Source organism: Typha latifolia, chromosome 9, assembly GCF_019914945.1.
Source record: "Typha latifolia isolate L0001 chromosome 9, TyphaL0001v2, whole genome shotgun sequence".
Classification (NCBI taxonomy): domain Eukaryota; kingdom Viridiplantae; phylum Streptophyta; class Magnoliopsida; order Poales; family Typhaceae; genus Typha; species Typha latifolia.
The window spans coordinates 1,357,734-1,374,896 of record NC_133094.1 but is presented as its reverse complement, the minus strand read 5'-3'; the positions used below and the strand labels follow the sequence as shown (position 1 = coordinate 1,374,896).

The 17,163-nt window shown below is 37.7% G+C and overlaps 4 protein-coding genes across 5 annotated transcripts; 3 read left to right on the top strand and 1 right to left on the bottom strand.

Annotated features, from left to right (window-relative positions):
- Positions 1 to 621: 621 nt before the first annotated feature.
- LOC140795223 (iron-sulfur assembly protein IscA-like 2, mitochondrial) lies at positions 622 to 3,316 on the top strand. The gene is made up of 4 exons (XM_073147669.1): positions 622 to 826; positions 1,633 to 1,763; positions 1,851 to 1,959; positions 3,009 to 3,316. Exons 1-4 carry the CDS (start codon positions 671 to 673, stop codon positions 3,069 to 3,071), a joined length of 459 nt encoding a protein of 152 aa, XP_073003770.1. The 5' UTR covers positions 622 to 670; the 3' UTR covers positions 3,072 to 3,316.
- Positions 3,317 to 3,989: 673 nt separating this feature from the next.
- LOC140795222 (probable nucleoredoxin 3) lies at positions 3,990 to 6,718 on the top strand. 2 transcript variants are annotated; one of them, XM_073147668.1, is made up of 4 exons: positions 3,990 to 4,070; positions 4,688 to 4,790; positions 5,183 to 5,662; positions 6,084 to 6,718. In XM_073147668.1, the coding sequence occupies exons 2-4, from the start codon at positions 4,710 to 4,712 to the stop codon at positions 6,663 to 6,665; spliced, it is 1,143 nt and encodes a 380-aa protein (XP_073003769.1). In that variant the 5' UTR covers positions 3,990 to 4,070; positions 4,688 to 4,709; the 3' UTR covers positions 6,666 to 6,718. The 2 variants fall into 2 exon arrangements, with proteins under 2 accessions (XP_073003769.1, XP_073003768.1); XM_073147667.1 differs by lacking the exon at positions 3,990 to 4,070 and adding an exon at positions 4,514 to 4,537.
- Positions 6,719 to 7,323: 605 nt separating this feature from the next.
- LOC140795219 (cytochrome P450 CYP73A100-like) lies at positions 7,324 to 9,316 on the top strand. Its single transcript, XM_073147661.1, has 3 exons — positions 7,324 to 8,199; positions 8,309 to 8,439; positions 8,533 to 9,316. The coding sequence occupies exons 1-3, from the start codon at positions 7,370 to 7,372 to the stop codon at positions 9,135 to 9,137; spliced, it is 1,566 nt and encodes a 521-aa protein (XP_073003762.1). The 5' UTR covers positions 7,324 to 7,369; the 3' UTR covers positions 9,138 to 9,316.
- Positions 9,317 to 9,320: 4 nt separating this feature from the next.
- On the bottom strand, positions 9,321 to 15,741 carry LOC140795218 (nuclear pore complex protein NUP88). The gene is made up of 9 exons (XM_073147660.1): positions 15,279 to 15,741; positions 14,178 to 14,329; positions 13,360 to 13,482; positions 13,000 to 13,144; positions 12,329 to 12,390; positions 11,813 to 12,029; positions 10,233 to 11,150; positions 9,839 to 10,088; positions 9,321 to 9,744 (listed from the first exon to the last, which is right to left on the bottom strand). Exons 1-9 carry the CDS (start codon positions 15,690 to 15,692, stop codon positions 9,506 to 9,508), a joined length of 2,520 nt encoding a protein of 839 aa, XP_073003761.1. The 5' UTR covers positions 15,693 to 15,741; the 3' UTR covers positions 9,321 to 9,505.
- Between the last annotated feature and the right edge of the window lie 1,422 nt (positions 15,742 to 17,163).

Sequence of the window (17,163 nt, the reverse complement as noted above, 5' to 3'; positions counted from 1 at the left end):
TGTCCATGTGCAATTTGTAACAAAAGATGAAACAAAAACTATTGTCATTAAGGTCACCTTTTGCCTTTATTTTTATATTTAACTTTAAACAACATATTTTATGCTTAATTTTAATAATTATATTTAAAGATATTAATGTTATTTTATATATGTACTTAATTTAACTAATTTATATTATAACTACTTGGTAAGAACAACTAATAAAGATGTTTTTATGCATTAGAATCAAAATATAGAGATCTAGTGGTAAATACTTAAAGTTTCTTTTGTTTGATATACAAATTATAAAGTGTGGTACCTTCATAAATTTATAGCACTTATACATAACTAGTGAGAGAGAGAAAGGTATTTGGATAGTATTTACAAATAAGATAAAATAAATTGTAAGCTGTAACTTAATATTTATTTTGTTGCTCAACAAAATAGCTAGGGTTATTCCTCTAAAGAAAAAAAAAGAAAAAAATTAAAACAAAATATAGTGGATTTTAATAAATATTTCCTCTTTAATTTGTTATTGGGGCACCCTAAATGTACCTTTACCCTTTTACCCTTGACCATGTAGGGAGTAAAACGTAAATTTAGTTTCAGCTAAATAGTCTTTCCATAAAAATCGGCTGTGATTAATATTGTAACAGCATCTGCGAGAGAAACGAAGGGGAGGGAGAGAGAGATGGCCACGTCGCGATCCGTCATCTCTCGCCTGGCGCCGTTAATTCGCGGACGGATCGAACGCAACGCGAGGCTTCTTAGCTCCGCCGTCGCGGCATCTCCGTTCGAGCCCGCCGCCGCTGACGACGCCGTTCACATGACGGAGAACTGCGTGCAAGTAAACCCTTTCTCTCCTTTCCTTTACTATCAATTCGTTATTTTTTCCCCCGATTTTTGGGAAATTGAAATAATAATCTTTTGATAGCGAGGGAAATGAGAAGTCGAAACTACCTCGAGAAAATTTTGAAGTGATTTCTGGTGAAAAGTTGCCCTTTTTTTTATATTTTTTGATAGGAAGACTGGAGAAAGGTGTGGTCTTTTGTTGGAATAGGTGGAGATAGACATGGTATTTTGAAAATAATGCTTAGTTTTTCTTGTGGTCATTGTAGTTATTTATGATATTCATTAGAAATTAGCCAACCTTCATAAGGTAAGCTGCAATTAATAAGGTAAAGATTTGAGCAAAACTAACCATGTTGATGTTTTAACTCAGACATCTCTCTGAGCAAGCAAAGGTTGATAGTTTGGTTCAATTGTTAATAGATCCTTGTTCATGGTGGCTTTGCTAATGGAACTTTTTGAATTTAGAAGTTTTTATTTTCTTCTTTTTTGCTGTTTAGATCCCCCAAAAGGAGTTCTGTATCAAGGATCTCAATAGCATGTGTCCATTTGCTCGTTGTAGTAGATGAACATCTATTAAATATTCCAAAGATTGACAAGCAAATTCCCTCGAGGACTTTGGTGTTTTGGTGATGGCCAGCTTAGCTAGACATATTTTTGGAATTATGTGGTAACAAGTCCTTACTGAGGTTTTCCTGTCAGAGAATCCTTTCAATAATAGAGATTATAGTAGTCATAAGCTATTGAAGTTAGATTATATGTTCTTTATGCCATTCTGACTTTTGGTGTGTTCTGCATTTGTAGAGATTGAAAGAGTTGCATGCCAATGAGTCGTCCACAGATGGAAAAATGCTTCGTTTAAGTGTAGAAACGGGTGGATGTTCTGGATTTCAGTATGTCTTTCTGCTGGATGACAAAAAAAGTGCAGATGATAGGTTCATTTCTTTTGCCATTGAAATTGATCGTTCCTTTTCATTTGACATCTTGTTCTTTGCTCATAGTTGTTTTTGAAATGCTGCTAGAGTTTTTGAGAAGGATGGCGTTAAGTTGGTGGTGGACAATATCTCCTATGACTTTGTGAAAGGTGCTACTGTAGATTATGTTGAAGAGCTGATCCGTTCTGCTTTTCTGGTCAGTTTCTTTCTTTATCATTGTTCCATTTGTACTTGACCCTATTCTTTTGCATGTCATGTTTTCCTTTACTATAAACGTAATAGTGATATAGATAATTTAGAAGTGCTTTAATAAATTCATGTTTGATATCATTATGCTATTAACAACTGAAAATAGCGGTTGTTCTCTTGACTGGAATTCATCTTGCATGATAAGGGTGACTAGAAGGTGATTTAGAGCTTGAATTGTTTGCTGCCTTAATTTTCCTGGCCCGTTGAAAACCATATCCAACTAAATGATCCTTGATGTGGGATTGACAGATAAATGCCAATATATTTGAGGCCCTCATCGAGGATAATGTGAAATGGGCTATTTTGGATGTCACTCAGCAGTTTTTACGGCATATATCTAATCTAGGGTTGATATAGGAAAGCATATATATATATATCCCTAATGCACCTCATATTGAGACTTAAAGGCTGAATCAAATCATGGTGCAGACTGTCTTGGCTCTTCAACAAGCTACTGGAAAAGCTTTAGTTAATCATTTTGCAAGCCTTGGAAACCCATAAATGTAATTGCTGTCTTCAGACTCATAATTACTATCTAAAACAACAGAAAAGCAACAATCCTCGCTTTGGACTTCATCCCTCTTTGATGAAAAAACCTCTAATGTTGCTTATGTCATTTTGTGTAGCTAAGTTGTTTCATACCAACAAGTATGACAGAAAGCACTACACTTCTATGTTCGTTTTAAACTTAATTCACCAAATACTTCTTAAGTAAATGCTATTCTGTTTTAAGAATTAACTTCTTACAATTTGTAAAAGTTCTTGTACTCAAATGGATTCATTTTAACTGTTATACATCACTGCGCTTTGATTAGCCATGTCTATTACTCTATTTACTGCATTTTGTCTGAGACACAATTATTATTTTTCTGTATCAATAAATTTTTTTTCTAATAAGTGGTCAGTATTTTTTTGGCACTGGATGCAAACAAAAATGTCTCTATTTGAGCTTTCTTCAGCATACATAAGCTATAACAAAATTGTACTTTATTGCAGGTGGTGACAAATCCAAGTGCAGTTGGAGGATGCAGCTGTAAAAGCTCGTTCATGGTCAAATAACTGCGGAGTTTTAAGTGATATGAACAATTCCAATGCACCTATTGGGCTATTGGCTGTCAGCTATTGACATCCAAACTTTTAGCAGTGTTTTTGAGTTAGATATGTTAAAATTACTCTTGTCAAATGTGGTACATCATATTAAGGGATCAGATTGTCAGAATGATGTGCATATTCTTTCTTGTAAAATTGTAATTTTGTTTAAAGCATAGTTCTGATGCAATAAATATTGAAAGAGTTAAACTTCTTATCTTGTCTACAGTATAATAAATAGGAATTATTTTATTTAGACTTTCTAATTATCATTTTTACATACTTTTTGAACTAATTAATTCTTTTTGGCTTAGAGATTCGTATAGTTACTTTTTTTTTTCTTAGTTCAAGAGAGTATATGCAGATATATTCTTTAGTTGCGAGGTGTATATGAATAATAAAAAATATATAGAAAGTGTATATAAAAAATAATAATAATTCGTTCTGAAATTATCCCTAATAAAATCACCATTCGATCTTGTGAGGATGCTTGTTGTGGCTGAATGATTGCCAGTGGGAAAAATGATTTGTGTACTTTTTTTGCCCTCTTATTAAGGGCTATATAAACTTGTATTTATTTATTTTTTTGTTGAGAAAAATACAAAATCTCATTAGATTAAAGCCTTTTTTTTTACTTCTTCGACCCCTAATCAATTAGCTGCATGAAGTTATAACGTTTCCTTTTCTCCATTAAAGCCTGCTATTGCTGTTTCTTTTTCAACAAACTAATCGCTAAATTAAAGTGTTAACTTTGTTTTAATTGTGAAATCAAGGGGAGATAACGATGGCAAGGAACGTTACCGACCATCATGGAGATTGGAGAGTCCAGGGCCAAAGGCGGCTGCCCTGTGTCACCATGCAATAGTTGCATGATATATGTGTCATTCATGGACATGCATTAAAGCACTAAACCTCTTATTTAACACCAAAGATCCCTAGCACCAAATTGAATGCTAGGGCAAGATCAAGGTAAGAGTCTATTTCATCTCAATCTTCTTCTTTCTTTCTTTCTTTTTTAAAGAGATTATCCTTTTCTTATGTTGTATAAGAAGATACGCTTCTTGTAATCAGTTATAACTAAAAAGATGAAGCCTTTTTCCAAGATATTGATCAGAAAATTTTCAAAATCTTATCTCAAAATATTCCTTTTGAGTGATTAACTGGTTGGCAATCTCCATGTTGGTTGGAGAATCTTATCGATATGCCAATCAAGGGTACTTCTCTGTTACACGTTACAATCTAATTTTTTCTTTGTTTTTTTTCCCAATCTTTATCCGTTCCTTTTTAAGCTCAATCTTATACGTCTCGGGAAGAATATTAATAGAATATACTTTTTCTAGTTGACAACTGCATGCAAAATTATCTAGGAAGATTGTCCTTCTGAGATGCTAACCTTAATCCTTTCACCCATATGAGAACAATTCACGGCTGGCAAAGTAATACTTTCTCATCTTTATCCATTTTCTATGCTAATCTTACTAGCCTTGGGAATAGTATCAGTAGAATATACTTTATCTAGTGGACAACTAGATGCTAAGCTTCTAACCTTGATCCTTTCACAATTCATTGCTTCTCTTGTTGCCCAGGAGAAGGAGAGGAGACGAAAAGATGGCAGTGAAGGAAGGAGAGGCACAGACATCAATGTTGAAGTCAGCAGGGGTTGAATTCCTTCTCTCTCATGAAGGGCAGGTGATGGGAACTTATAATTCCAGCACTAATTAGTATGAATTATAGTATAATTTCCTTATGTTTTACCCAAAATACTAATAAGTTTTCGCTTTTAGAAACTTTGGTTTACTCAAATCTCTCAGAGTAGTTTCTGCTATATTTTGTTCTTCAGTGCAATTTCAGATAATAAGTTGTTGTTTTTGAATTGATTTATATATGTCAGAGATAGGTGTTCTGATTAGATAATGCCAAGTTTTTTTTCTAATCTCATAACTCGGTAAAGGCAATTGGATTCAATTACAATTGAACTGATAATAGAGGGCTGTACATGAGAAACTGAAAACTTCAAGATGCATGAAGATTTCTAAGAGAGGCCTTAAAAGGCATTTCCTTTTGATGATACGCACAAACAGGTGCCTTTGTCATGCATTGAAGGGAAGACCACCTGCCTCTTCTTCTCAGCCAACTGGTGTCGCCCCTGCCGCAGCTTCACACCGCAATTAGTCCATCTCTACACCACCCTGAAGGCCATGCAGAAGAATTTTGAGATTGTTCTCATTTCACTTGATCATGACGACAATAGCTTTACGGATCACTTCAAGAGTATCCCGTGGCTCGCGGTGCCATTCGACGTCGGTGTTAGGAGAAGACTATGTAGTAAATTCCATATCGAACGCCTTCCTTCTCTCATTCCTTTGGCATCCCATGGGATGGATATTGAGGAAGATGCAGTTAAGTTGGTTGAAGACTATAGAGCTGATGCATACCCCTTTGGTGTTAAGAGAAGGAAAGAGTTAGAGGCTATGGATGAGGCCAAGCGCCAAGGAGGAAAACTAGAAGAGCTTCTTGGGAGAGAAGAAAGAGACTATTTGATCTCCAGAGATGGCACAAAGGTGACCTTATTAATTATTGAAGTTCTTATATTGCTCTTGCTAATTATGGATTTTTCATGGATAGATTTGTTGATTGTTTCTTTCCAAAAAATTCATAGCTAAACTGTTTACATGTAATTTATCAGTTCATCTTAGTATCACTAACTCACTGAAACCTTACAGAGAAATAAGCAATGAGATAGGAATGACCACCATATGATATCATATTATTTATCAAAATTTGGTTGACTGAGGTTTGGTGGAATTATGTTCAAGTTACCTATCATTCTGAAGACCATATTCTAAGCAGTTCTGATGAAAAAAGAGATAAAACTCACCAACATTTGGCATCACTACTAGGAAAGCAATCTGTTCTAATTCAGAGCTACTACTCTTATCTTGCGCTAATTCATTAATTCCTTTGTTTCATTCATATGTATAGGTTCTCATATCTGAACTTGTTGGAAGAACAATAGGCCTCTACTTTGGAGCTCGTTGGTGCCCGCCGTGCCGCAGTTTTACGCGGACGCTTAAAGATGCATACAACGAGCTAAGGATCTGCGAAAGCCGAATCTTGGAAATAATTTTTGTTTCAGAAGACCGCGACGAGGATGAATTCAGATCAAGCCTTGATGAGATGCCATGGTTAGCAATTCCCTACACTGACAGGACTAGACATGATCTTAGTAGAATCTTCAACGTAAACGGAATTCCGACGCTCGTAATTATCGGGCCGGACGGGAAGGCGGTGACGACCGACGGGCGAGCGGTTATCGCAAAATACGGTTCTGTGGCATTCCCATTCACTGAATCAAGAGCTGCTGAGGTAGAAGCAGCATTGCAAAAAGAAGGAGAGGGACTTCCAAATCAAGTGAAGGATCCTAGACATGTTCATGAGCTGAAGTTAGACATTGCTAAGGCTTATGTCTGTGATGTGTGCAGGAGCCAAGGGAGACACTGGGTCTTTTCTTGTGATCTATGTGACTTTGACCTCCATCCCTCTTGTGTTGAAGGAATCAAGTAGTAAATTTGCACTCAACTTCAGTTGGTGGTGCTGAACAAATTATTGCCACAAAAGAATGGTTCAACTATGAATGTTCTTCTTTCAGGACCTAACCCATTACTGATATATACTACAAAGAATGCATCTAATTCAGCACTATCTCATGATCATGATGCCAGCCAACCACACATAGACATATGATTTTTGTGACAATTGAAGTAGGTTATGCTTGGACTTGTACAAGGTCAAACATTTTAAACGCCGACCTTTCACCAACCCTCTCCCACCACCATGATAATGACAACTTCAAACATCACATTCACCTCCCACTCTGTAGAAAAGGAAAACAAATTATTGTATGTCTTCATAAAGATATCATAAATCCTCTAAGTGTCTATTCTGCACAAATATGCTAAATTTTAGAAAAGAAAGAAATTAATAAATTAATTGGCAGAAAGCTGCCGACCAAACCCCTGCCTTTCCACCAAGTATGAACATCTGACTCATCCCAAAGCCAAGTATGCCAAACTTAGTGATGTGACTCTTAGGTAGGTAAATACTAATTGCAAAAGACCTATTCCATCAATCCTTTTAGTCTACACCAACCAAAACCAAGTAGTACGTTTGACTTGGTTTCATAATAAAGCTATATAAATTTGTGTTTATATATGTAGAAATCTCCTCATTCCCTCCATAACAATTAATCAAAGAAGATTTAATTGAATATGGCCATCTCCTTGAAGAAACTAGCGCTGTTCTCCACTCTCCTCTCCATAAGCTTGATCACCTTTCTATCTAAATCCTTGTACCTTTCTCTCCTCCTCTTCCTCCTCCCCCTCCTCCTCCTCTCCAGCACCAAGAGAAGACCCAACAGCCTTCCTGGCCCTCTCTCCATTCCAGTCTTTGGGAATTGGCTCCAAGTCGGCAATGACCTGAGCCATAGGTTCCTCGCCGACTTGGCCCACAAGTATGGCGACGTGTTCCTCCTCAAACTGGGGGCAAGAAACCTGGTGGTCGTCTCCGACCCGAAGCTCGCCACCGAGGTGTTGCACACGCAGGGGGTGGAGTTCGGGTCGCGGCCGAGGAACGTCGTCTTCGACATCTTCACCGGGAACGGGCAGGACATGGTGTTCACGGCGTACGGCGACCACTGGCGCAAGATGCGGCGGATCATGACGCTGCCGTTCTTCACGAACAAGGTGGTGCAGCAGCACAAGGGGATGTGGGAGGAGGAGATGGATCTCGTCGTCGAGGATCTGCGGGGGGATGAGGCGGGAGTGGGAGTGGTGGTGCGGAGGAGGTTGCAGCTGATGCTGTACAACATCATGTACAGGATGATGTTTGACGCCAAGTTTGAGTCGACGAGCGATCCTCTCTTCTTGGAGGCTACCAGGTTTAACTCGGAGAGGAGTCGATTGGCGCAGAGCTTTGAGTATAACTATGGGGAGTTTATTCCTATTCTCAGGCCCTTCTTGAGGGGTTATCTGAATAAATGCAGAGACTTGCAGAACAAGAGGCTGGCTTTCTTCAACAATTACTATGTGGATAAGAGAAGGTAAGGACGTACATACGCACGTAATCTTTCTTCTTTTTCTTAAAATAAAAATAAAAATTTTGACATGCATTTTTGCTAAAAAAATGGATAAATCTATTTCTTTAATCAGGAGTACTATGGCTGCAAATGGGAGCAAACACAAGCCCAACTGCGCAATAGACCACATACTAGAGGCTGAGAAGAAGGGAGAAATCACGGCGAACAACGTGACATACATCGTGGAGAACATCAACGTCGCAGGTATACAAAGTTCTTCTAGTTTTGTCCTACTTTTTTTTTTGGCTGATATAATAAAGAATTTTGTCTAATTTAGCTTGCTCTGATCTTCTGTAGCTATTGAAACCACCTTGTGGTCGATGGAGTGGGCTATCGCAGAGCTCGTGAACCACCCCCGGGTCCAAGACAAGCTCCGCCGTGAGCTCGCCGATGTCCTCCACGGCGAGACGGTGACCGAGTCGAATTTGCAAAAGCTTCCTTACTTGCAAGCCGTTATAAAGGAGACACTAAGGCTGCACACTCCCATCCCCTTGTTGGTCCCCCACATGAACCTTGCGGAGGCCAAGCTCGGCGGCTACACGATCCCCGAGGAGTCCAAGGTGGTGGTGAATGCATGGTGGCTCGCGAATAACCCTGAGTGGTGGAATAAGCCCGAGGAGTTCAGGCCAGAGAGGTTCTTAGAAGAGGAGGGGGCGGTAGAGGCGGCAGTCGGCGGTAAGGTCGACTTTAGGTTTTTGCCATTCGGCATGGGCCGACGGAGCTGCCCGGGGATCATATTGGCGATGCCGATTCTGGGGATCGTCATCGGGAAGCTCGTGACGAGCTTTCAGATGCGGCCGCCGCCAGGGGCGGAGAAGGTGGATGTGGAAGAGAAGGGTGGGCAGTTCAGCTTGCACATTGCTAAGCACTCTGTGGTGGTTTTCCGGCCAGTAGAGAAGTGAAGAACTCATGCAATATATTCTTGCCATTGATTAGTAGCAGCTGTTTGAAACAAGGATGATATTGTTACAGATGTGACGAGTAACTATAAATGTATTTTTGATAGGAAAGATAAAACAAATTGAATTGTGTAATTCTATCGAATAAATGAAGCAAGTCTTGTTTTGCATGTTGAGATTCATATCTAGGGTATATATTAAAACTTTTTTGTGATTTGATCAGGGATTCAAGATAAAATTAGGTCGTACAAAGAACGAGCCGTTATACATATTAATGTGCATATGAGATAAAGGGTTATGGTACTTCAAATGGCCATGAGAAGAAAAAAAAAAGCTGACATTTTTCTGCACCTCACAAGAGCTTGATATTGCTATTTCCCCTGGACATTCAATTCATGTTCAATGAGATTTAGCTTCTGGGTGTTCTCTTCGTTTAGAATCGACAGCCTTTCCAGCGACATCTTTAATGTTGACATCTGAGCTTCTGGAACGTAGTTTCTTCCCCTTGATGGCGGCTGTGCTGGCGATGGCTGACTGTGTCTTCTCATCCTTGCTTTCAAGGCTTCAATAGACATGTGCAAGGCATCTAACTCAACATCTGCAAACCTATCTGCATTGTTTTCAAGAATTGAATGTTAAATTTGTGACTCAAATAAACTTTTAAGTCCAAAGCTTAAACTACATAAAAGGAAGCTCTTGCATACCGAGTTGGGCCTTGAATTCACGCTCTGCTCTTGACAATGGTTTCTTGTTTGCCGCAGGCAATGTTTTGAAACTTTGTAAACGCTTCTCTAAAAGCTCATATACCTTGAAGGCACGATCTATTCTGCCCTCTATGACTTGATCTTTGGCATTAAAATCTTTAAGCGACTGCTTTGTTGCGTGCAAGCATTTCTGTTGGTCATCGATCACTGTTTTTAGATATCCTGCATGTTCTTTGAGCTCAATGTAGACCTAGGCAAGCAGTGTCAAACCAACAACGGAGCAGAAAGGGTTCAGGTTAGATAACTGAAGCTGATCCACTATTCACTGTGCAAGCAAACCAGGTAACATTACGAAATAAAAACAATACAATGGAAATGCTCAATCTGTTATTACCTTATGTGCATACTCTACATAGTTCTCATGGAAAAGCTTGATATAGTGATGAAGAGTTGACCGGCCTTCAATGGTATCAGCAGTCACAGATCGAAGACTTGTTGAAGCTGGAAGTGTTATGACTTTGGGGCCAGCAAGAAGCTCTTTACTTATAAATTCAGGAATTGTTGCTTTTGTATCATAAACAGATTTATCATCAATCTCATAATGAAAGGGTAGTGGTTCTTTCCAACCCTTCATTTCCAGTAGAATACACTCATATGAGAACGTCACTCCGACTACCTGCAAATGACCATATGAATCGGCTATTGTAAGAAAACCACACAGAAATGGAGAGCAGGATTCATCATTGGCTGCAGTGAGAATAGGATGCACAGAAGGCGGTTTTGCAGCTGTGTTTGCATCTGAGAATGGGAGAAAGTGCAGAGTTACTACGTCAATTCCCCCACCATGAACACAGTAAAATCTCTCCGAGACAAGAGGATCATGAAACAACGATAACATGCAATTATGATCAGGCAGCGCCAGGTCCACAATAGCTAGCCTTAGCAAAGGAGGTGAATGTTCAAACAAAACTGTATCTGCACCAGTGCTCATATTTGATCCAATATTGAGAGGATGATGGAGTTTCGAAGTAGAAAGATCCTGGGAGTTTGACTCGCAAATCATTGCAACACCCTTTATATGACCAAGTGAATCAACATCAAGGTGGGGGGAAATACCAATGCTCCACTGGGGTTGTATTTCATCAGCTAGAGCATCAATCTGGATCTGCCCACTGCTCCAGGCTGTAACAAGAACTGAATCTTTGCCAATAGAGCTATAAAGAAAACTCACAGATCTACCTTTACAGCCATCACTGCTCTGGCCTTCAGACACATTATTTTCGTCCTTGCGGCAGACTCTACAGAGAGGTCCCTGTATTATTGCACACCTTGTCCATTATAGAAGTTGATTAATGTTAAATCTCATTAAGGTAAAACTAAAAGAGAAATGAATAAATTGGTCAGCCCTGGGATATGTTTTAGTCAGATGAAAGCTATTGAGGGAAAACCTAAAAGTTAAGATATCTAATAAAGTATCTTTAAATTAACCCAAATCAAGATACACTACTATGTTCTGACCTTCATGAGTATACCCCTTCGTTGCTGATCTATAACAACAACCACACACATACAGATATTTGGTTTAAAAAACTAATATATGAATTGAAAACTCAAAGTTAATATATAAGGTAGAATATCTTCAAATAAACATTAAGAAAGAAGCATTATACCATCTAATACATAGGTGATCACAGTGAGCAATTCACTGAATGTTTTGCCTCAATAACCTTGTGCAATCTACTCTCTTCAAATACTTCCTTAATTAAGTTTGACAATCAGTAATTATAGAACTTCAGAAGTGGCTTATTAATACTGTCAAACAAGACAAATTATATTGCAGACTTGCACATTACTACAGAAGAATATAAGTACACTTTACAAATAAAATCAATCACAATGTGCTTCGCAGAGGTAACATAAATTTTTGCACATATGATAAAGAGAGATGCAGCAAATTTGCAATCAGAAGCATGCCTGTAAAGAAAGCGATGCGTCTACTGGGGCATAAGGATGAGCTCTTGATATTGCTACACTCCGCCCTTCGGTTGATTGATCTGCTACCTCGGGAAATGTTGCTTCTAACCAAGCAATGGCCATACGTGAGTTGCTAATAATTCTTGGACTTGTTGACTTCAATCCAAATGCATTAAGATCTTCATATATATCCTGGATATATCTACTATTAAAGAGGCTGCACCAGAAAATAACCATAATTCTTCGAATGAATCAGAATATAAGCAGGCTACTGAATAAGAAACTGCTATCTGCGATCCAATCTAAGAGTGGAGGTCTCCTATAATAGATAACAGTAATACTACAAGACTAATTTTTCTCCTCCTAAAAATGGTTCTATTTTCACCTACTTTTTATGTAACAAGTTGAAATGCCATCTTCCAGTAAGAATTCGTAGCACCCGGAAAAAATATTTGGACAGCAGATAGAAACAGCGTAACAACAAAGGAAACAGAACCAGATCAAATAGAAATGTACCTTCCAAAAGGAACAACTGGACAGAGAATGTAGACTGAACCATCACTGAATAAGATAAAAACCTGCAGACCAAAAAGAACATTGATAATAAAATATTAGAATAGATATAATAGGTTTAGTCATTACAATTCACAAAATTAAGCAAGAGTTTGTATTAAAAGAGAATCCTAGAAGGGCATCCCAGTGCATGAGCTCCCCCTAAGTAGGGTACCGATTTCCTATGCTTAAAGAGAAGTGTTTAGATAAATGAAGAGGAGGCATTGGAACAGAGAAAAAGGGAGAAGCAAAACCATGTCTATGAAGAAGGGCAAATTAATAGGCCTTATAGGAGAAAACAAAATGTATATATGGTTATCAAAAAAATCAAAATCACATAATTGAACCTTGCACTGTAGCCTCAGATTTGGCATAATTGTTTTGTTATGTTATCTACATACTAAGCACAGGTTTTAAACACCATACCACGAGTAAGTATCTAACATTAACAGGCAACAGCGTACTCTATGGGAACATAAAGTATTATTTAATTACTAGAGTTAATTCAAACCAACAAAGAAACAACCAGTGCAGAGGCACTGTGTATATATATGCAATATGAGTTCACCAACACAAAAATGAGCATAACATATCAGATGAAATGACCTTTAACATAGGAAAATACTAATACCCACAGAAAATCTATCCCACAAATGATGGCTTCCATACGAAAATGCCACTGGGCAGATCGATGCAGCATTCTGGCATCTTCCAGGTTGGACTGGCTGTAGATAATACTCCTGCTCGGGTCGCTCTCGATCAGACGACAAATCATATAGTCTGCACAACATAACTTTGCAATTTTATAAGGTGAAAAATGCAAATGATCTAATCAACAATGTGAGAAAAATAAGGTTCAAGTCTACATTATATCACTGGATGAGAAGTGTGACTAACATAATAATAAGATCTATTTTGTACCATTTGATTTTATAAAACATGGTATAAAATATATGTATTTCCTTCTCCTTATAGTTCAAAATTTGAAGACATACCTGAAAACTGAATCTGATGTCAAAACTCCCAAATGACTACTACTGAAAGGGTGCCACAATGTTTGTAAAGTTTGCAAACCATTGTTTTGACCAGCTAACACTTTGGAAGCAACTGGAACAGTCCTGATAGAATTTTACATTTATGAGCCCTTTAACAACCCAAATCAGTATGAAGATGGTTAGTATAAGAGAAAAAGGGAAGAGGTGAAAATAAAAACAATGTAAAATCATTTTAGCCTCAAATGATGTTTATTTGTTTAATAATCCTCAAAGCCAAAAAATTAATTTTCTTAGTAAAGAAAAAGTTTGCATCTCTAATACAGGTGAAGACTTTTATATCAGTGCCGATTGAAATATTTTTACCAATTGATCTTATGAAAAATAGAAGAAACGGTTCCTTGAGTAAAAAGACAAAAAACTACACAAATGGAATCCGTACCAAGTAGAATGTTATTTACTTTGCTATAAGAATATCCACAAATTTCATGACTTCATTTGTAGAGGTCATATCTCACCTTACCCACTACTAAACTGTTGATATATGACAGAACCGATATCCGAAATATCCACTTATAGAGCATCATAAGTGGAAAAATAAATGCTTTTAGCATAAGAGGCAACCTGTCAGGCTGTGATACATGTGGACACTATTAAAGAAGCAAGACTACATTATAATTTAATAAATATTATGCTTCCAATTTTGTTTCATTAAATAAATTGATATATAGATTCAATGCCAGAAAAATCTGGCAAAGGACAACCCAATTTAAAAAAATAGAAGACTGAAATGAATAATGATATACTAACTCCAAATAAACCTGCAAATAATTGTGTCACCAGTTGCAGAAGTCCTTTCATATATGTAGATGAGACTTAGACTATCAGATCCAGCAAGAAGTAAAGATGACCCGTCTAAATTGAGTGAAACATGACGGACAGGGGAGGGGAGTTGAATATCTGGCATCAATTTCTGCATAATAAGACACATTGGTATGAGACTACCAGTTAAAAGGTTTTCAGCAGGAAAAAAAAACAAGAAGTTGATTAGGTAAAACAGTTCTTGCTTGGAAAGCATGCCAACTGCTAAGTAAACATGAAACTGTATTTAGAATCTAACAGATTAATTGGTTTAGGCACTATTAAAAGTTCCAAATGCTGCCAGAATCACATGAGCTAATCTTTTAACAGTATGCAAATAATGATACATGGCTTCATTGGTTCCCTTCCTTATATAAGGACTCAAAAAATATCGGATCCCTGCCTAGACAAGCAAATTGTTGAGAATGGACTAGAAAGGAGATATAGTGTCAAACATGACTGCGCTTCACTCAAAAGCATCTTCCATACTTCATTATCTTCTTGAGACGAATTCGACGGATAGGCAATCTCTATGCGAACCAATATATATCTAAAACAATCTTGCTAAATCCCAGCATAAGGATAGCACATAACCAAAGTTTTTAATGTCTTCTTAAAATTTGAGGGAACATCACATGAATAACTAAAACCTAGTTAGTCAACTCATGGACTATGCCTGCATTGTGTGCATACTGCATTCGAATCATATCTATAAGATTGCCCCTCTTAACATACAATTAAAATATTATATTTAATGTAAATTCAACGAAACAGGGGGTTTGCCTTTTGTCAGAAAAAAAACATACAATTAAAATATGCAATTGAAAATGCGTTCCCTTGTATCCTAGGCATTTTATATATCTCAAAAGAAGTGCCTCAATAGACTATAAATCCATAATGTTCTTCTATGAGAGTTTCATAGTCAAGCTGAAATGGCTAACTATATTTAGCGATGCCCTAATTACTGGCAAGAGAAACGAGAAATCGTAATGTCACAAAATAAAGGAAGGAATGGGAAAAGAAAATATATTTCTTTTCTAAAAGGGTAGTAATCGACCGACCTCGGAGGGGACGGCGGCCTCGACGACGACGTCATCCGGCGAAGAAGAGGAAGAGTCGGCGCCGAGGTCACGAAACCGAAGGGACAGACGGTGGACGCAGCGGGAGTTCGGGTCCCACAGGTAGAAGCGGGACGCGGAGGGGTCCCACGCCGCCAAGTTGCTACAGCCATCTCCTCCACCGCCGATTTGGCTCCGGAAACCAGAAGGAGAAGAAGGAAGAGCTTTAGGGCTAAGGTTAAGGTTCGGACTTCGGTTGGCGAAGACGGGGTGCTTCGGGAGAGGAACCCACTCGAGGGGGTTTTTCTTTCTTTCCCTGGAAGAGAGAGTGAGTGGAGACAAGGAAGGAGGAGTAGGGGAGTGGTAGTCCGACGGTGGTGGAGAACACGGCGGCGGCGGCGCCGCCAGTATCGTCATCGGAGAAGGAAGCAACCCTACTAGGTTAGTGAAAACTTCCAAATAAACTACCCACATTGCAGTCAAAATGTATCTTATCGGGTCGGATCGGGCTAAAATGCCCGGCCCAGTTTTATTTTTCAAATAACACCCTGCATGAGTTATTAATCGCACAAGTTGCGGTTGTTGGTGATAACTTATTTGTTTTAGGATAATTACACTTAAATTTATAAACTAGTACCCATTTTCACATAAACCCTTTCATTTATCTTCTATGACATATTAGTTATTTTAATTAAGTAAAACCTTCGCAATGCTTCTTTAATTTGTGCTTTTATTGAAAAGAAATATCACTTGACATTCACATGATTAATTTTAAATACTCTAAAGATGGTTCTTTGATGTTTTCCAGAAACATTGTGATAGATTTCTAACTTTTCACTGAGGGATAAACATTTGTATAAAGATAAATAAAAAAAATCTATAAAATATACATGAGTTTAGTAGTCTGTAAGCGTAATTAATATTTTTCGACAGCAATGGGAAGTCTTAGTGGCGGTCTTATTAAGATAAGATGATTTGCAATAGCAAATTTACTGTTATTTAAAAGACCTAAGATTGAGCATATTCCCTTGGACTACAGGTATTAGGGACTTTGTTTATAATGTCTCTAATCCTCTTATCAAAGGCCACTGAAAAATATAAGCATGTCACATATGTTTTAGCTACGAGCTGTCTTAATTTATTCTGAGTATTAATATTTTGTTACGTGATCTTGATGATTACTGGATCTAGAGGTTACAACCCTCGAGTTATGCTTCCTCTAAATCTAGGTATCACTTCACTAGTCTCATAGTTGACTACTAAACTCATAGATAGGAGAGATGGACTAAATTATAGATTATTGACTATTTATTCTTTCAATGCATAGTGGCTACCACTCTGTTAAGATTTTGTGAAAAATCATCTGGTGATTAATATAAATATTGAGAATAGATGTTCAATATCAATTAGCGTGACGGATTGCCGGAATGTGAAATAGCCTAGGGTTATAATGTTGGTATTATTTTGGCATATATGAAAATACATAAATAGAGCTCATTTGAACAATTAGAGAGAGCTTGAAAAAGTTTGCGTTTGTATTATATCCTTAATCAATTAATATCATGATCAGTTATTTATTGGACATATGAAATCGGCCTCTACCACAATTCCTGTTCGATAGGGACCATCCCTATAAGGTTGGTTAATAGTTAACAACAATGACTTATTTTTTGATTGAAAAGAAGTGGACGGGGATAGTTGCATAATTTGACAAGCTAATTGTAATCCTATTTTTACAGATTATAGATGTGGGCCTTATAAGTCGACAATTATTATTGAAATTGGAGCAAAATGGGAGGCACTATTGTGTATTCATCGGAAAGACTTCACCAACATAAGGTTCGAAAATAATTCTATCCTCCTCATCAATTTTTGAGAGGCACCATCG